Source organism: Callorhinus ursinus, unplaced genomic scaffold, assembly GCF_003265705.2.
Source record: "Callorhinus ursinus isolate GAN/ISIS: 27379988/994484 unplaced genomic scaffold, GSC_fseal_2.0 scaffold39, whole genome shotgun sequence".
In the NCBI taxonomy this organism is placed as follows: domain Eukaryota; kingdom Metazoa; phylum Chordata; class Mammalia; order Carnivora; family Otariidae; genus Callorhinus; species Callorhinus ursinus.
In genome coordinates, this window is record NW_027397101.1 from 18,244,648 (window position 1) to 18,259,090 (window position 14,443).

At 37.9% G+C, this 14,443-nt stretch overlaps 1 protein-coding gene across 8 annotated transcripts in view; it reads left to right on the forward strand.

The window, feature by feature from the left end:
- Window positions 1-4,349, forward strand: part of CCDC171 (coiled-coil domain containing 171) — a 316,432-nt gene extending 312,083 nt beyond the window's left edge. For all 8 annotated transcript variants that reach the window (XM_073880818.1, XM_025887898.2, XM_073880822.1 and 5 more), the window contains one exon: window positions 1,889-4,349. In XM_073880818.1, the coding sequence (XP_073736919.1) occupies window positions 1,889-2,101 (213 nt within the window). In that variant the 3' untranslated portion in view covers window positions 2,102-4,349. The remainder of the gene's footprint in view (window positions 1-1,888) is intronic.
- The last annotated feature ends 10,094 nt before the right edge of the window (window positions 4,350-14,443 follow it).

The following is a 14,443-nucleotide window of genomic DNA, read 5'->3' on the forward strand; positions in this document are numbered from 1 at the left end:
AGTTCCATCCACGTCGTTGCAAATGGCAAGATCTCATTCCTTTTGATGGCTGCATAATATTCCATTGTGTATATATACCACATCTTCTTTATCCATTCATCTGTCGATGGGCATCTTGGCTCTTTCCACAGTTTGGCTATTGTGGACATTGCTGCTATAAACATTGGGGTACACGTACCCCTTCGGGTCCCTACATTTGTATCTTTGGGGTAAATACCCAGTAGCACTAGAGTCTTGATAGAAGCAAAATCAATCAGGTAATGGTGCTGCCCATTCCGACATGCAGAAAAAAAAATTAGAAAAGGTGATTCTAGGAGCCATAAAAGGGCAGGAATCTGCAACTCCAGCCTCGGATGGAATGAGATGCCTCTCTCTGTTCAGGGTCCAATATTCCAGGTTTGCAAAGGAAACCTTATCAGCGTTACTAATCAGGGTCAACGCCTGATCTCAGGATGTCTTTTCCTTCCATTGGGATAAGCTAATCCCTCTCCTTCGTAAAGTCATTCGAGTGGTCATTTTAGGTGTTTTTTTTTTGTTTTTTTTTTTTTAACTTCCAGCATAAAAAGGGATGATTTCTGTCAGCTGTAGGCTTGTAGTGGAGTATCAAGAAATCAAAAGAACAGAGATCAAAGAAAATTGCTGAACTAGGTGTTAGATGCAGCCATTGATTTTTCTCCAATTGTAGTTAAAAAAAATCCACAAAAATGGTAACATATACAACAGTTGCATTGCTGATACTTTCCTAAAACCACTGATGGCTTCCCTCTTGTTTTCACATGTTTGAGTGGTTTTGTAGAATGTGACATAACAAAGCAGGTTCTTATAGTTCATGCGATTTTATTGCCAAAACTGTAAGAGAATCTGCCAAAAAGAGGTTGTTTTTTTTTTTAAAAACTCTGCAATGTAAAGTGTGGTTTTTAATGGAGACACTTATGACTAGACTTACTATCTCAAGAACATTTATTTGTTGGGAATCTGGAAAATTCTGTCATACAATTGATCAGTAGTTACTATCAATAAATGTCATAAAATAATAGTACCTATCTGCTTTACTGATAAGACTTCATTCATGTTAAATGTTAACTACTGATTATCAGTGTTACTGAAGGCTTCATCAAAATATTAATTCTGTTTTCCAGTACATTGTGGATGTGTGGATATCCTTGATTTCACTTCTAGTAGTTTCTGGATACCAGTATAATGTTTTAAAATATGTGGCAAATAGTTTTTCATGTTGCAATCCCATGTTTTGATACACAATTTCCAAATACTTTCAGGAGAACAGTTTTTATTGAAATAGAGCAGTGGCATTATTATCAAAGGAAAAGGCAAAAAAGTTCATTTCCCTGGCATTTTATATCTCGTTGTGCTATCTCCTAGAGGTCACTAGAATTTACTTATTTTTCTCTGTGCTGTATTTGTCAATTAAATGAGTCCAGCTGATAGATTTTAAAAACATAAATACCCACAGTTCATGTTCTCAGCAGTCGGATCTTCCATGTTATATAGCACATATTATAGAGCATAATGAAATAAACACTCTTAGCATTGGCTTCTGGAGATTGCCTGTGGCAGGAGATGCAAAAATGCCTGATTGCACTGACTCTTTGATGCAATAACTTTATAAAAGTTTTATACAATGTTTCAGTGTTTAGACAAACTCCGGAAAGGTTCATGACATCGGACACTTTAGAAGGGATTCAATCATGCTTGGAAAATAATTTACTATTTATATATTATCATACCGATAATGGCAGAATTAAAAATGGCATCTCCACCCCATCTTGTATCATGATTATTAGCCCCCACTTCCCTGTGTCTGGTTTTCGATTCTGTTTCAGAGCTTTCAACTCTATGTTTATTTGTTTTTTTCTTCTTCATATTGTAGCTAGGATCACGAGACCATTCAAATCTCTCCATTCCTTCAAGAGCTGCTCTTCCCGTGGAAGCAGTTGGTGTGGGGGATTTCTTGCCATTGCAAGCTGAACTGGATACAACTTACACTTTCTTGAAGGAGACATTGATAAATCCGCTGACGTCATCTCACCCCTCTCCAGCGACTATGTCTGCTAATGCCAAACGACCAACTCAGATTGGATAATGACTTTATGAAATAAAAAAAAAAAAGGCAGGAAGAGTTAACAGTACAATTAAAATTGTTTTGAAGGGGGTTTTCTTATCAGTTGAATTTTGTTTCAGCACAAATGGCAGTGGGTTTTTAAAAATTGTGTGACATCTTGATGTGTGCAGGTACCTATGTCTCCTTGAATAATGAAATAACCAACTTTTTTTCTTCTAAGTTTTATTTATGATCACACTTGCTCATTTTTATGTAACATATTTTTAAATGTTAAAGAATGACACATTTTGGGTAATTTCCTTCAGACTTAAAAAAATCAATAAGCCATTTTAGTCTCTATCTATCAAAGTTGTTTCATACTTGTCTATTTTAAAGCAGGACCGCAATACTTTAATAGGATTGAAAGAGCTATTTGAAATGTATGCCAATGATTCCTGTCATTTCATGGCAGCCCTGCCATGGTTCACTGAGCCCCCTCTTCTCTCTTGTCAGCTCGGCTGAAGACAAGCATTTAGTTGCAAACTTTAAGCAGGTTGTGCAAAACAGAAATGATGTGACTGCTTCCCCTCCTGCACAATAATGTCACTCCTGGTCAATGTGAGAAGGTCAGGTTGCTCCTTGTAAAGCTACATGATACCACTTGCCCATTTGAACAAGTTAAGTTAACTGCTGAATCTGGTCCCTGCAGGCATTGAAAACTCATCCTTTTATCAAGTCTGCATTTGATGAGAAAGTGGAGCGATCGTGCCGGCAGGATTTCTGTGGTATGGTTAGGCACTTCATAAGGACTGTGCCCACACGAGGAGAGCAGGTGATACGAAATAGTATGAACTGAAAAACTTCAAGGTAACGGCTGTTTTGACCTTCAAAAGAGACTCCTTTTTTGTTTTGGTTGTTGGTAGGACCCAAGAGTGACGCCCATCTTTGATGCTGACAGAATTTAAAACAAGGCCATTGCCCTGCATTTTCTGCCTTGTAGCACACAAAAGTAAAATTGTATGTCAGGCCGAGATGTCGGGGAGCTGACAAGATGCCCCAGTGACATTTCAGCTAGAAAGAGCAAGTGTCTTGCAACCAAGTGGTCAAATATCAAATAATAGGTCAAGCAGGAAGGAGCTGAGTTCTAACCACAAAGAGGTTTCTGGTAACTTACTTGACAAGCTTTTGGGCGCTTTGTGGCTTGACAAAGTGATGTTCTGTTGGGTATCGCTAGACAGACTGTTCTTTATCGCCTTCAGAAGATCAGACATTGACATTGATTAAACTCTTTAACCCTTAAAGGTTAAATCCTTGCAGTTTGCATCATGGTAAGTGAAGAACAAAGAAATATCTGTAATATGTATTTGTTTTTGTATTAATCGTTTAACTCCCCCAGTGCTATTAACTTCTGATGTGAACTGTACTTTCTGACAGAATTTTGATACAAAAATCCATATTTTATATTATTTTTCACAATGGAGTTTTTCATTATGGATACATTTAGAAAATAACAGTATGTATTATGGAATCTATCTTGTCTTGTTTTGACAGTGACATTTGATCCAAATAAGACCCAACTTCTGAGAATTCTTTCTATTGGCCTTGGTAAATAAAATTTGTATACTAACTATTGATGTTATTAGCCAAATTAGCCAAATGATTTTTGCCATCAGAGGTGAAATTATTACTGTCCTACCGTGTAACACAATCCTGTTTCTTACAGTACTGAGCCAGCATAACTAGCTTTAGATAAATATTTAGAAAGCTGTTTATGTGGGATAAAAATTACATCTTTAACCAAATTTCTGTTAGTTCTTTCCCTGGAATTATTTTCACTAACCATGCTGGGTTTTGAATATTATAGAACATGCCCTGTATAACATAACACGTGTGTGAAATTCCACTCGAAAATTTACTGTAACACAGAAAATGTTATTGATTGTTTTTGTATGGATCATAGAATAATTTCTGCGCATTTCAAAACACTTTCTTCTGTCCTTCCATACAATGATTAAGACATGTCTGTATAGAAATTGATATACAGCTTTGCAGTTCATGTGATGTGACATCCCCTCCAATTCCCACACTATAGTAAAACAGCGTTACCCTGTATCACTTACATGTCTTTGTGTGTGTAGGTTCGTGTTGAATCTGTTTCCAGAGTTTACTAATTTAAGAGGAACGAGAACCTCTGTAAACTTAGCCTTGGGCAGTTCTGGGTTTTTCTTGCCTTCATTTTACCATCTGTTAATGGGATAACACCAAAAATAAATGTATATGTCTCTCCATATATGTGGGTATCTGATTTTACAGATACATTTTATAGTGTAAATTCTGAACCACCAATTCAAAAAGATTATTAAATGAAATCCAATCATGTCACATTTATAACCAACTAGATGCTAAAGGCCAAAGAAACCGAAGGATGAGCCTCCTGAGTGATCGTTAGTATTCACTACCAAATATAGTAATTTTTATACCATATGCTTTTTTCCCAGAAGTCAGACCCAGCAGGAGGAGAAGATTTAATGACATATCCTATGGAGATCTGAGAAACTCTAGACTGCTTCTGAGCACGTTAGTGACCAATCGCTGCAGATTTGAGATCTGTGTTCTGTTGGCAAGGACGGTTGCTTGATCGGCTTCTTTACCTCCTTAAGAATGATATATAAAGTAGGCATTTCTCAGGAGAATGACTTCAAATATTTTTGTAAGGGAAAGGAATTTTTCTTTACACCTTAGTATGTGGATTTTCTTGCTAACCTTCTGTGATCTAGAAAAATACCTACATCCTCTGTCACCATTAAAGGTATTCTTAAAGTTATTGTTCTGATATCTACGTCACACTAACTCATTGAAGCTTTGCCTGAATTTTTAATATAAGCATCTTGGAAAAACATAACACAAACCCTGAGGTGTAGGAGATTGTGGCAATTGTCAGTTCAATGATAATTTAAATAGTAGAATGGTAACTATCATTTACCAATGTCTGGCGTTTATTAGACTTAGCAACACTATTTATTTCACATTTATAATATATGCTGTTATCGAGGGCTTAATGAGATCATCACTATTTTCATGTTACTTTATTTACCAGTCATATCTGAATTCATTCCATAGACCATACTGAACAATGGTAAATCGATCCTATTTTGCTGTGCACTTTTTATAAATAAGTCTTTGAATATAAAAGGTGGAAAGTAACCCAGTGAGTAGTAAGCCCAGAGCTGTAACTCCAAAGCCCACCTTATTTCCACAATGCCAGGCCTGCTCAAGAAATAATTAGCACTTTTTGAAGAAGAGAAAACTTTTAAAAATTATCCTGCCCAGTTAGGAATAATTTTGAGAAGTGTGATCTAGATTTATGAAATCTAGATCACGTATCCATTGATTAGACAAGACAAAACACCATACAACACATCCATCCATATGACTAGTCATGGGAAGAATAGTGAAGTTTTCTATCTGTCTTCCAAAGCAGCGCCCTTCATTATGTTGCCTAGTGTCACTAGCTTGGGTTGAGAGACCTTAGAGATCCTCTCAGAGAGACCTTTGGTTGAAAGATATTGGTGATCAACTGGCCATTGATGGTCCATAGAAAATAATGACACAGGCTAAGCAAAGCCGATCAAGAAAGCAACAACTTGTACAACTCCTAGGATGGAGGTGAGAATTTTAAAATATGTTTTTTGGGCTGGTAGGGTAGACTGAAAAATGACCCCAAGACATCCACGTCCTAATCCATGGAATCTGAAATGGCTACCTTATATGGCAAAAGGGACTTTGCGGATGTGATTAAGAATCTTGAGATGGGGAGATTATCCTGGATGATCTGGGTGTGCTCTAATGGGATCACAGGTGTCCTAATGAGAGAGGGAGGCAGGAGGTGATCTGACTACAGAGAGAAGAAGCCTCTGAGCAGCTTTGAAGGTGGAGAAGGGGGCCATGTGCCCAGGACTACAGGGGCGCCTAGAAGCTACAAAAGGCCAGGAGACAGATTCTCCCCTCTGGGGCTCCAGAATGGTGAGAGAATACATTTTGCATTTGTTGAACCACACTTTGGGGTAATTTGTCACAGCAGCCATAGGAAACTGATACAACCAGTAAACTTTTAGTGTTTTTTTTTTAAAGATTTGTACATTAATATTTTAATATTTCCAAACAGAAAAATCCTTCCTTCTTTTAAATTGTCCTCATTAGTTGCCTTCATAACTTGAATTTCCAAATTTTTTTTTAGGTTCCCATTTTATATTTCTAGCTTCTGAGTATCACAAATAGTGATTGTCTATACTAGGCATTTAGTCACTTAATTGCCATCATTGTTGATAATTTTACTTTATTTTTATTTTTTTATTATTTTTTAAATTTTATTTTATTATGTTATGTTAATCACCATACATTACATCATTAGTTTTTGATGTAGTGTTCCATGATTCATTGTTTGTGCATAACACCCAGTGCTCCACACAGGACGTGCCCTCTTTAATACCCATCACCAGGCTCACCCCTCCCCTCTAGAACCCTCAGTTTGTTTTTCAGAGTCCATACTCTCTCATGGTTCATCTCCCCTCCGATTCCCCCCCTTCATTTTTCCCTTCCTACTATCTTCTTTTTTTTTTAACATAAAATGTATTACTTTATTTTTAAATAATGTTTTTAAAGATTTATTTATTTTTAGAGAGGGAGCACGAACAGGAGGGGCAGAGGGAGAGGGAGAGAAAATCCCAAGCTGACCCTGTGCTGAGTGTGAGCCCCACATGGGGTTCAATCCCATGACCCTGAGATCGCAACCTAAGCCAAAACCAGGAGTCAGATGCTCAACAGACTGTGCCATCCAGGTGCCCCCATTTTTGATGATTTTTAAATGAACCTATGATTTCAACAGGTATTTTAATTTCTACAGTATCAAAAAGGTATATTTTAACGTATAAATTTATCTTAAAGCTCTACTTTAAATGATTGTTTTTAGGGTGGCTGGGTGGCTTGGTCAGTTAAGCAGCTGCCTCTGGCTCAGGTCATGATCCCAGGGTCCTGGGATCCAGTCCCACATCGGGCTCCCTGCTCAGCGGGGAGTCTGCTTCTCCCTCTGCCCCTACCCCCTGCTTGTGTTCTCTCTCTCTCAAATAAATAAATAAAATCTTTAAAAAAAAAGATTGTTTTTATTTGATTCCCACTTTTGTTGGCATATTTTTATAGCTTTCTTACAAAAGAAATTCAGCTTGAAAGAAATTATATTAATTGTAGCTTCAAATAATGATTTGGAATTTAAAAATCATATCTTAAATGTAACAGAGCATTTTCCTTTACTATTTACCCATGAGCTCAACATATGTCCCTGGTCATTTATCTATGCTTTTTGTTACAACTGAAGCAAAGGAATTTTAATAATTTCCCCAAACAATGAAATCTTTGAAAAATTTTATTGTATACTATTTGAATCTATTTTATCTTTTCTTTGGTGAAATCTTATCGTTTTTTTTCTAACGGTTTAGTTCAATGAGAGCACTTTTCACTGAAATGATTAAGTGTTCAATATAATGAAACCTAAAAATATAGATGATTTAAACCCAGAGCATTAAATATTTCAAGTACAGCAAAAAAACAAAGCAAACCAACAAAAAACCCTCTGGTTCTGTAAGGAACTTATCCAGCCCTCCTGGTTAGGTGAGATACAAATGTGTACACCAACATATCGATAGAAGAGCTCCCTCTCAAGCTTTGACAATTTTATTCTAAGTCTCTTTTCTAGTTGTGGAAATGTGTTGACTGACATACCCTGATATCCGGTGTCCGTGAGTTCATACTGCGGGTGCTTACATGTGTTCTCAGAACCACTCCCCACATAATCTTTTGGTCTGTTTGTTTGTTTTAAATAGATCTCACTCTAAAGGGCTCCCAAACTGTATCTTCTCTGTAAATTAAATTTGCATTGACATCTTGAAGGGAAATTTTGTTCTTAATCTTTCAGCGGGGAGACGTAATTGATACCGCATACTCTAAGTTGTAAAATACTTGGATACAGCATGGGAAGGAGATAAAACAGAGTTCTTATCTTTCTTCTAAATCATCTTGTATGTGGGTTTGTTCGATGCTTAGGCATATGTTTTCCAAGCACTGACCTTAATGTTAGCCATGCAGCAGAAGCCGCACATAGATTTTGAAGACTACTGGGTTAATGTTATCTGAAGATGCTTTTTTTTTGCAGTTTAATTGAGTCATGCTTCATTGTCTTCTATTGCATGTTAATGCCAGTGGAATGCTGATTGTTGACAGAATCCTCCCAGTGAAGCGGCTCCAGAACTGTTGTGCCGCTATAGGAAACTATGTAAAATAAAAAGTCTTATTTAGATCTGAAGAAAGCTCAGCTGACAGGTTAAGAGCTATCAGATATTCATAAATATTCACTAATGACAAGAATATAAGGGGAGCTCCCTGTCCTTCTAGATCCCTTCTATGTTTTGGGGGTATCTATATAAGGGAATAATCTTAAATGCAATCCAGAATGGAAGGACTCATATTGGATGCCTAGTAAAAAGTACCACATAAGAAATAAATGTAGTAGGTATAATAGGACATGTGGTTTTTGCCTTTGTTCTTCCAACAATAAGCAAAATATATTTATTGTTTACTTCTTCTAAGCTCACTTATGGTCTGAAAGGAAGAGGCTTCCACAGTAAAAGTGTGCATGGAACGCTCTTGAACCTGGACACTCTGCAAATCATTTAGGACCTGAGGTTTAAAGGCAACAGTTCAATCTAGCGACCTTGATGTACAGCTTAACCATTGAACTCATTGTAAGTGCTTTTATGGTTACAGAGGCACCACCTGCGAATACCCTTCGGTTTTCCTCTGGGCTGGGAAGAAATATTTTAAATATGTGCTCTGAAGACAAGAGAGAGATTCCTCTGAAGCAGAGTTCACATTCACAGTCAGCATTAAAATTGTGTTTTCAGATAATTAATGGTGGTGATGTTCTTACTGAAGTGTGCCTGGGTCCAAGACTCCTTGAAGGACATAGACATCGTGGGGATGCCAGCCAGCACAGCTCCAGAGGGCACCACCTGCATCATAGTCTGCGTGACTAGCGCATCTCCTATAGGGCTGCACGTAACAATCCTGTCACATGGATGCCAATATCAGCTTTAAAGTCATTTCATAATCTGTAGGGCTTCTTCTTGTCTCTTATCCAGAGGGAGGCAGAATTCCTGTTCCCCATAAGAGAAACTCCTGGGGAAGTCCGAAATCTTGTGTCACTTTCTCATTAAATAATGTTCACAATTGACAATCATCCATTGACTAGGTTTATTTACTTCATGACAATTCAAGTAAGAGTTCAAATACTTAGAGTGATTACCTGCACATATTTTTTAAATTACAGATTTATTGAAATATAATTCACATGTCATGCAATTCATTCCATAGTTTTTAGTATATTCCAAGGGTGTGCAACCATCACCACTTTCTAATTCCAGAACTAACTCTTATTACTCCAAAGAAAAACTCCATACCCATTGAGAGTCGCTCTCCATTCCTCATTCCGCACCCCCCGCCCCCAGCCTCTGGCAGCCGTAATCTATATTTTGTCTCTATAAATTTGCCTATTCTGGACATCTCATATAAATAGAATCATGTGTATTGCCTTTTTTACCTGGCTTTTTTATTGAGCTTTATGATTTTAGTTTTATTCATACTGTAGCATGTTTCAGCACTTCATACCTTTTTAGGTGGAATAGTATTCCACTGTATGGATATATCACATTTTTGTTATTCTTCTGTTGGGTGACATTTGGTTTGTTTCTACTTTTGGTTTATTATGAAGAATAATGCTATGAACATTTCTGTGCAAGTTTTTGTGTGGACATATGTTTTCATTTCTATTCTGTAGACCTCTATGAGTGGAATTGCTGGGTCATATGGTAACTCTAGTTTAAGATTTTGAGGAATTTTCCTCAAAATTTGTTTTCCAAAGTGACTGCACCATTTTGCCTTCCCACTGACAATGTATGAGGTTTGCAATATCTCCACATCCTTGTCAGCACTTGTTGTCCATCTTTTTTAAAAAAATATTTAATTTATTTTTTTGTCAGAGAGAGAGAGAGAGCACAAGCAGGGGGAGCAGCCAGCAGAGGGAGAAGCAGGCTCCCCGCTGAGCAAGGACCCTGGGATCATGACCTGAGCTGAATGCAGACACTTAACTGATTGAGCCACCCAGGCATCCCTGTCCATCTTTTTTTTTAAAAAGATTTATTTATGAGAGAGAGAGAGGAGGGGCAGAGGGAGATGGAGAGAATCTCAAGCAGACTCCCCTCTGAGTGGAGAGCCTGCTGTGGGGCTTGATCTCATGACCCTGAGATCGTGACCTGGGCTGTAATCAAGAGTTGGATGCCCAACTGACTGAAGCCACCCAGGCACCCCATGTTGTCCATCTTTTTTATAGTAGCCATCCTAGTGGGTGTGATGTGACATCTCATCATGGTTTTGGTTTGCATTTGCTAATGATTAATGGTGTTGAGTGTCTTTGCATGTGCTCATTGGCTATTTGTATATCTTCTTTGGAGAAATACCTGTTCAAGTGTTTTGCCTGTTTTTAGTTGGTTTATTCTTTTTTTTTAATTTTTGAGTTTAAGAGTTCTTTATATATTCTGGATACAAGTGCTATATATATATATGCAAATATTTTCTTCCATTCTGTGTGGGTTTTTTTTCACTTATTTAATAGTGTACTTTGAAGTTACAAAAATTTTTAGTTTTGGTTAAGTCCAATTTGCCTATTTTTTTCTTTTGTCACTTATGCTTTTGGTGTCATCTCTAAGGAACTATTGCCTAACCCAAGTTTACAAAGACTTACTCAGTTTTCTTCTAAGAGTTTTATATTTTTAATTCTTACATTTAGGTCAATGATCCATTTTGAGTTAATTTCTGTATATAGTGTGAGGTAGGGGTCCAAATTCATTATTTTTCATGTGGGTATCCAGTTGTCCCAGCACCATTTGTTAAAAGACTATGCTTTCTCCATGGCACTCTTTTCAAAAATCACTTGACTGTAACTCTAAGGACTTATTTCTGGACTCTTGGTTCTATTACATTCATCATGTATGTCTCTTCTTAGCCAGTACTGCACTGTTTTGCTTACTGTAGCTTTGAAATTAATTTTGTACTTGTGAAGTGCTAGTCCTCCAACTCTTTTTTTTCATATATATATATATATATATAGTTGTGTGTGTGTGTGTGTGTGTGTGTGTGGCTGTTTTGGGTCTTTTGCAATTCCATCTGAATTTTAGGATCAGCTTTTTGTCAAATGACTTTTGTGCATCTATTGAGATAATCATGTGGTTTTTGTTCCTAATATGATGTGTTCCATTGATTGATTTTCACATGTTAAACCAAACTTGCATTTCTGGAATTATTCTCATTTGGTTATGGTGTAGTGTATAATTCCTTTTTTTTATATCACTGAATTCCATTTACCAGAATTTGTTGAAAATTCTGCATCTCTGTTTATTTTTTTTAAGATTTTATTTATATATTTGATAGGGAAAGACATAGTGAGAGAGGGAACACAAGCAGGGGGAGTGGGAGAGGGAGAAGCAGGCTTCCCGCGGAGCAGGGAGCCCGATGCGGGGCTCGATCCCAGGACCCTGGGATCACGACCTGAGCCAAAGGCAGACGCTTAATGACTGAGCCACCCAGGTGCCCCTGCATCTCTGTTTATAAGGTATATTGGTCTGAAGTTTTGTTTTCTTGTGATGTGTTTGTCTGATACTAGGGTAATACTGGGCTTGTAGAATGACTTGAGAAATTCCTTATCCTATCCTATTTTTTGGAAGAGTTTGGGAAGGATGGATGTTAATTTTTCTTTCTACATTTAATAGAATTCACCAGTGAGGCTATTTGGGCCTGGGATTTTTTAATGGGAAGCTTAAAAAACTATTTTAAAAAACTTTTTAAATTTAGGTAAAATATAAAAAACATAAAATTTACTATTTAAATTACTTTAAATATTTACTATTAATTTTTTGAATTGTGAACTCAGTCTTTTTACTAAGACCAGGCTGTGTGTTTAGCAAAACTTTGATGAAGACTTGAGAATAACTGAAGGGAATTTTATCATAGAAAAAGAAAAATTTTTAAACTGGAAACAGATATAAAGACTCCTAACGTTCTTAGGAAAATCCCTTCCACAGAGTCACTCTCCTTGGTCTGCTGCCATGTTTCAGAGGCCAACTTACCTCTCCCTAATGGGTATGCTTTGCGGTATGTCTCCTTTACTCAGAGTCCAAGTATCGTACCCATACAGTGAGTTCTAGAAAGAGTGGGGAAAATAATGTCAGCTTCCAACCGACTTCCTAGCCCCAGTCTACTGACACATAATAAATACTGAGTTTGAGATATAATTACACAAAGCAGTTCATGTTTTCTGGAAATTTTACATTTCAAATTAGAATCTTGGCTTTACCTTCATAGAATCAAAGTCTATTGACGTAGTTTTCCAAACACAGAATAATCAGCCTCCCAGAGTGGATTCAAGCAACTAAATTTCAGAAACTGCATGCTATTTTTCAAGAGTTCAAAGGTTCCAGAACCAATTCTTAAACTGGACTCAAGTCAAAGTTCTTGAGCTTCCCTTAGTCATACTGGTCTTCCTAATTCATGGCCCAGAAAAGGGATGCAACAGCCGATGCTCCCCTTCCCCCGCCTCCCGCCACAGCATCTGGATTCCATTCCTGAGACAGTAGCCTACATGTAAGGCTTCTGCCCCTCCCCCCCCGCCCCATTCCCATGTTTTCCAATCTGGATTCTCTCTCAATGGAAACTTCCTAAAACTGTTTTCTTAAAAGCCATTTCTAATGGCTTAAAACCATCTTCAGAGATCTCTTCTGCAACTTTCCCAAATTATAGAAGGTCCTTGGCATTTCTCCAAGGCTTATCATTCTACTTGTGTAGACATTTGTTTCCTGTTATAATATCATAGCTGATTTTCTAGGGTGTTGCTCACAGTTTTTTTTTTCTTTCGTCTTTTCTTTCTTTCTTTCTTTCAACCAGCTCAAAGCATCTGCTACAGAGTGAATTGTGTTTCCTCAAAATGCATGTGTTGAAGCCCTAGCCCCCAGTGTGATGGTGGGCTATTGGGGGTAATTAAGGTTAGCTGAAATCTTGAAGGTAGTGTCCTCGCGATGAGATTAACGGCTTTGCAAGAAGAGGAAGAGCGAGAGGCTCTCCCTCATGTGAGCACACCGCAAGACGGTGGCTGTCTGCAAGCCAGCGAGACAGCCCTCCATAAGAACTGAATGCGCTGGCGCCTTGATCTTGGTCTTCCCCAACCTCCAGACAGCCTCCAAATAAATGTGGATTAAGCCATCCAGACTACGGTGTTTTGTTATAGCAGCCTGAGCTGACTAAGCCAGCAGCCTAGCTTCCAGTGAAAGTGTGTAGTTAATGTAAGTAGTCCTGCTTTATGTGTAAAGGGATGACAAATAGGTGGAAAGATTTAGTGGAGTAGACAAGCAGAAGATTTTTTTCAGTTGTAGCTACCTAAACAATGTTCGGTGTTCTTTGTGGATAGAAATACCCAGCTCATTTTAAAGTGGGCCAGAAAAACTGGGCGATTCTTACTACTTCAGAAACAATGCCTTACCTTTTCTTCTCCCTTCTCCTCCCCCTCCCCCACCCCTCTTTTCTGGCTCCGTCTGTCTCTTGTCCATCTACTCTCAGCATGACTTCCTAAAGGTACAGATTAAATGGTTGGGGTTATTTGAAAAAGTGTCTGAAGTTCTCCTCCCAGCCGCAGGAATTGTACTATAAAGTAGAATAATTTGAAAGGGAGGAGTTTGTCTTTTTTCATGCACAATAAAAAGCTTTCGATTCTTTTAATAACTGAAAAGGTTTGTACTTCTGTTGGAGTCTCTAAGAACTTCTGATAAAGTTCATATTGTAGTTGTAGTTTATTCCATGAACTGGGAGAATGCAGACTTCTTTTGCGAAGCTTCTGGCTTTCTCTGACACACGTCCTCTCTTAGGGAGCGTACCGAATGCTGAGGTATGGGTAATGCAAGTTAAGGTGTTCTGTTTAGAACTTAATAGAAAGGAAGAGATCATAGCATAAACATAGCCTCTTTGCACTTCTCAGGACTTCTTATCGGTCAGCAGGAATTGAGCTTGGATTGTGTTCACGGCCCGGAGTCGTGGTGTGAGAATTTAGAACCGAATTCACTCAGCAGCTGTGGGACTTTCGGCATGTTACTTAACCTCACGAACTTCAGATTCCCCTCAGGGACGAGGGAGATAATGACACCTTTTAATTTTTGTCAAGCTTGTGACGGACTATTTGCACACAGCTAAATGGCACAGAGTAGTCACTGTCTCCGATGAGGGGTAATTCAATTA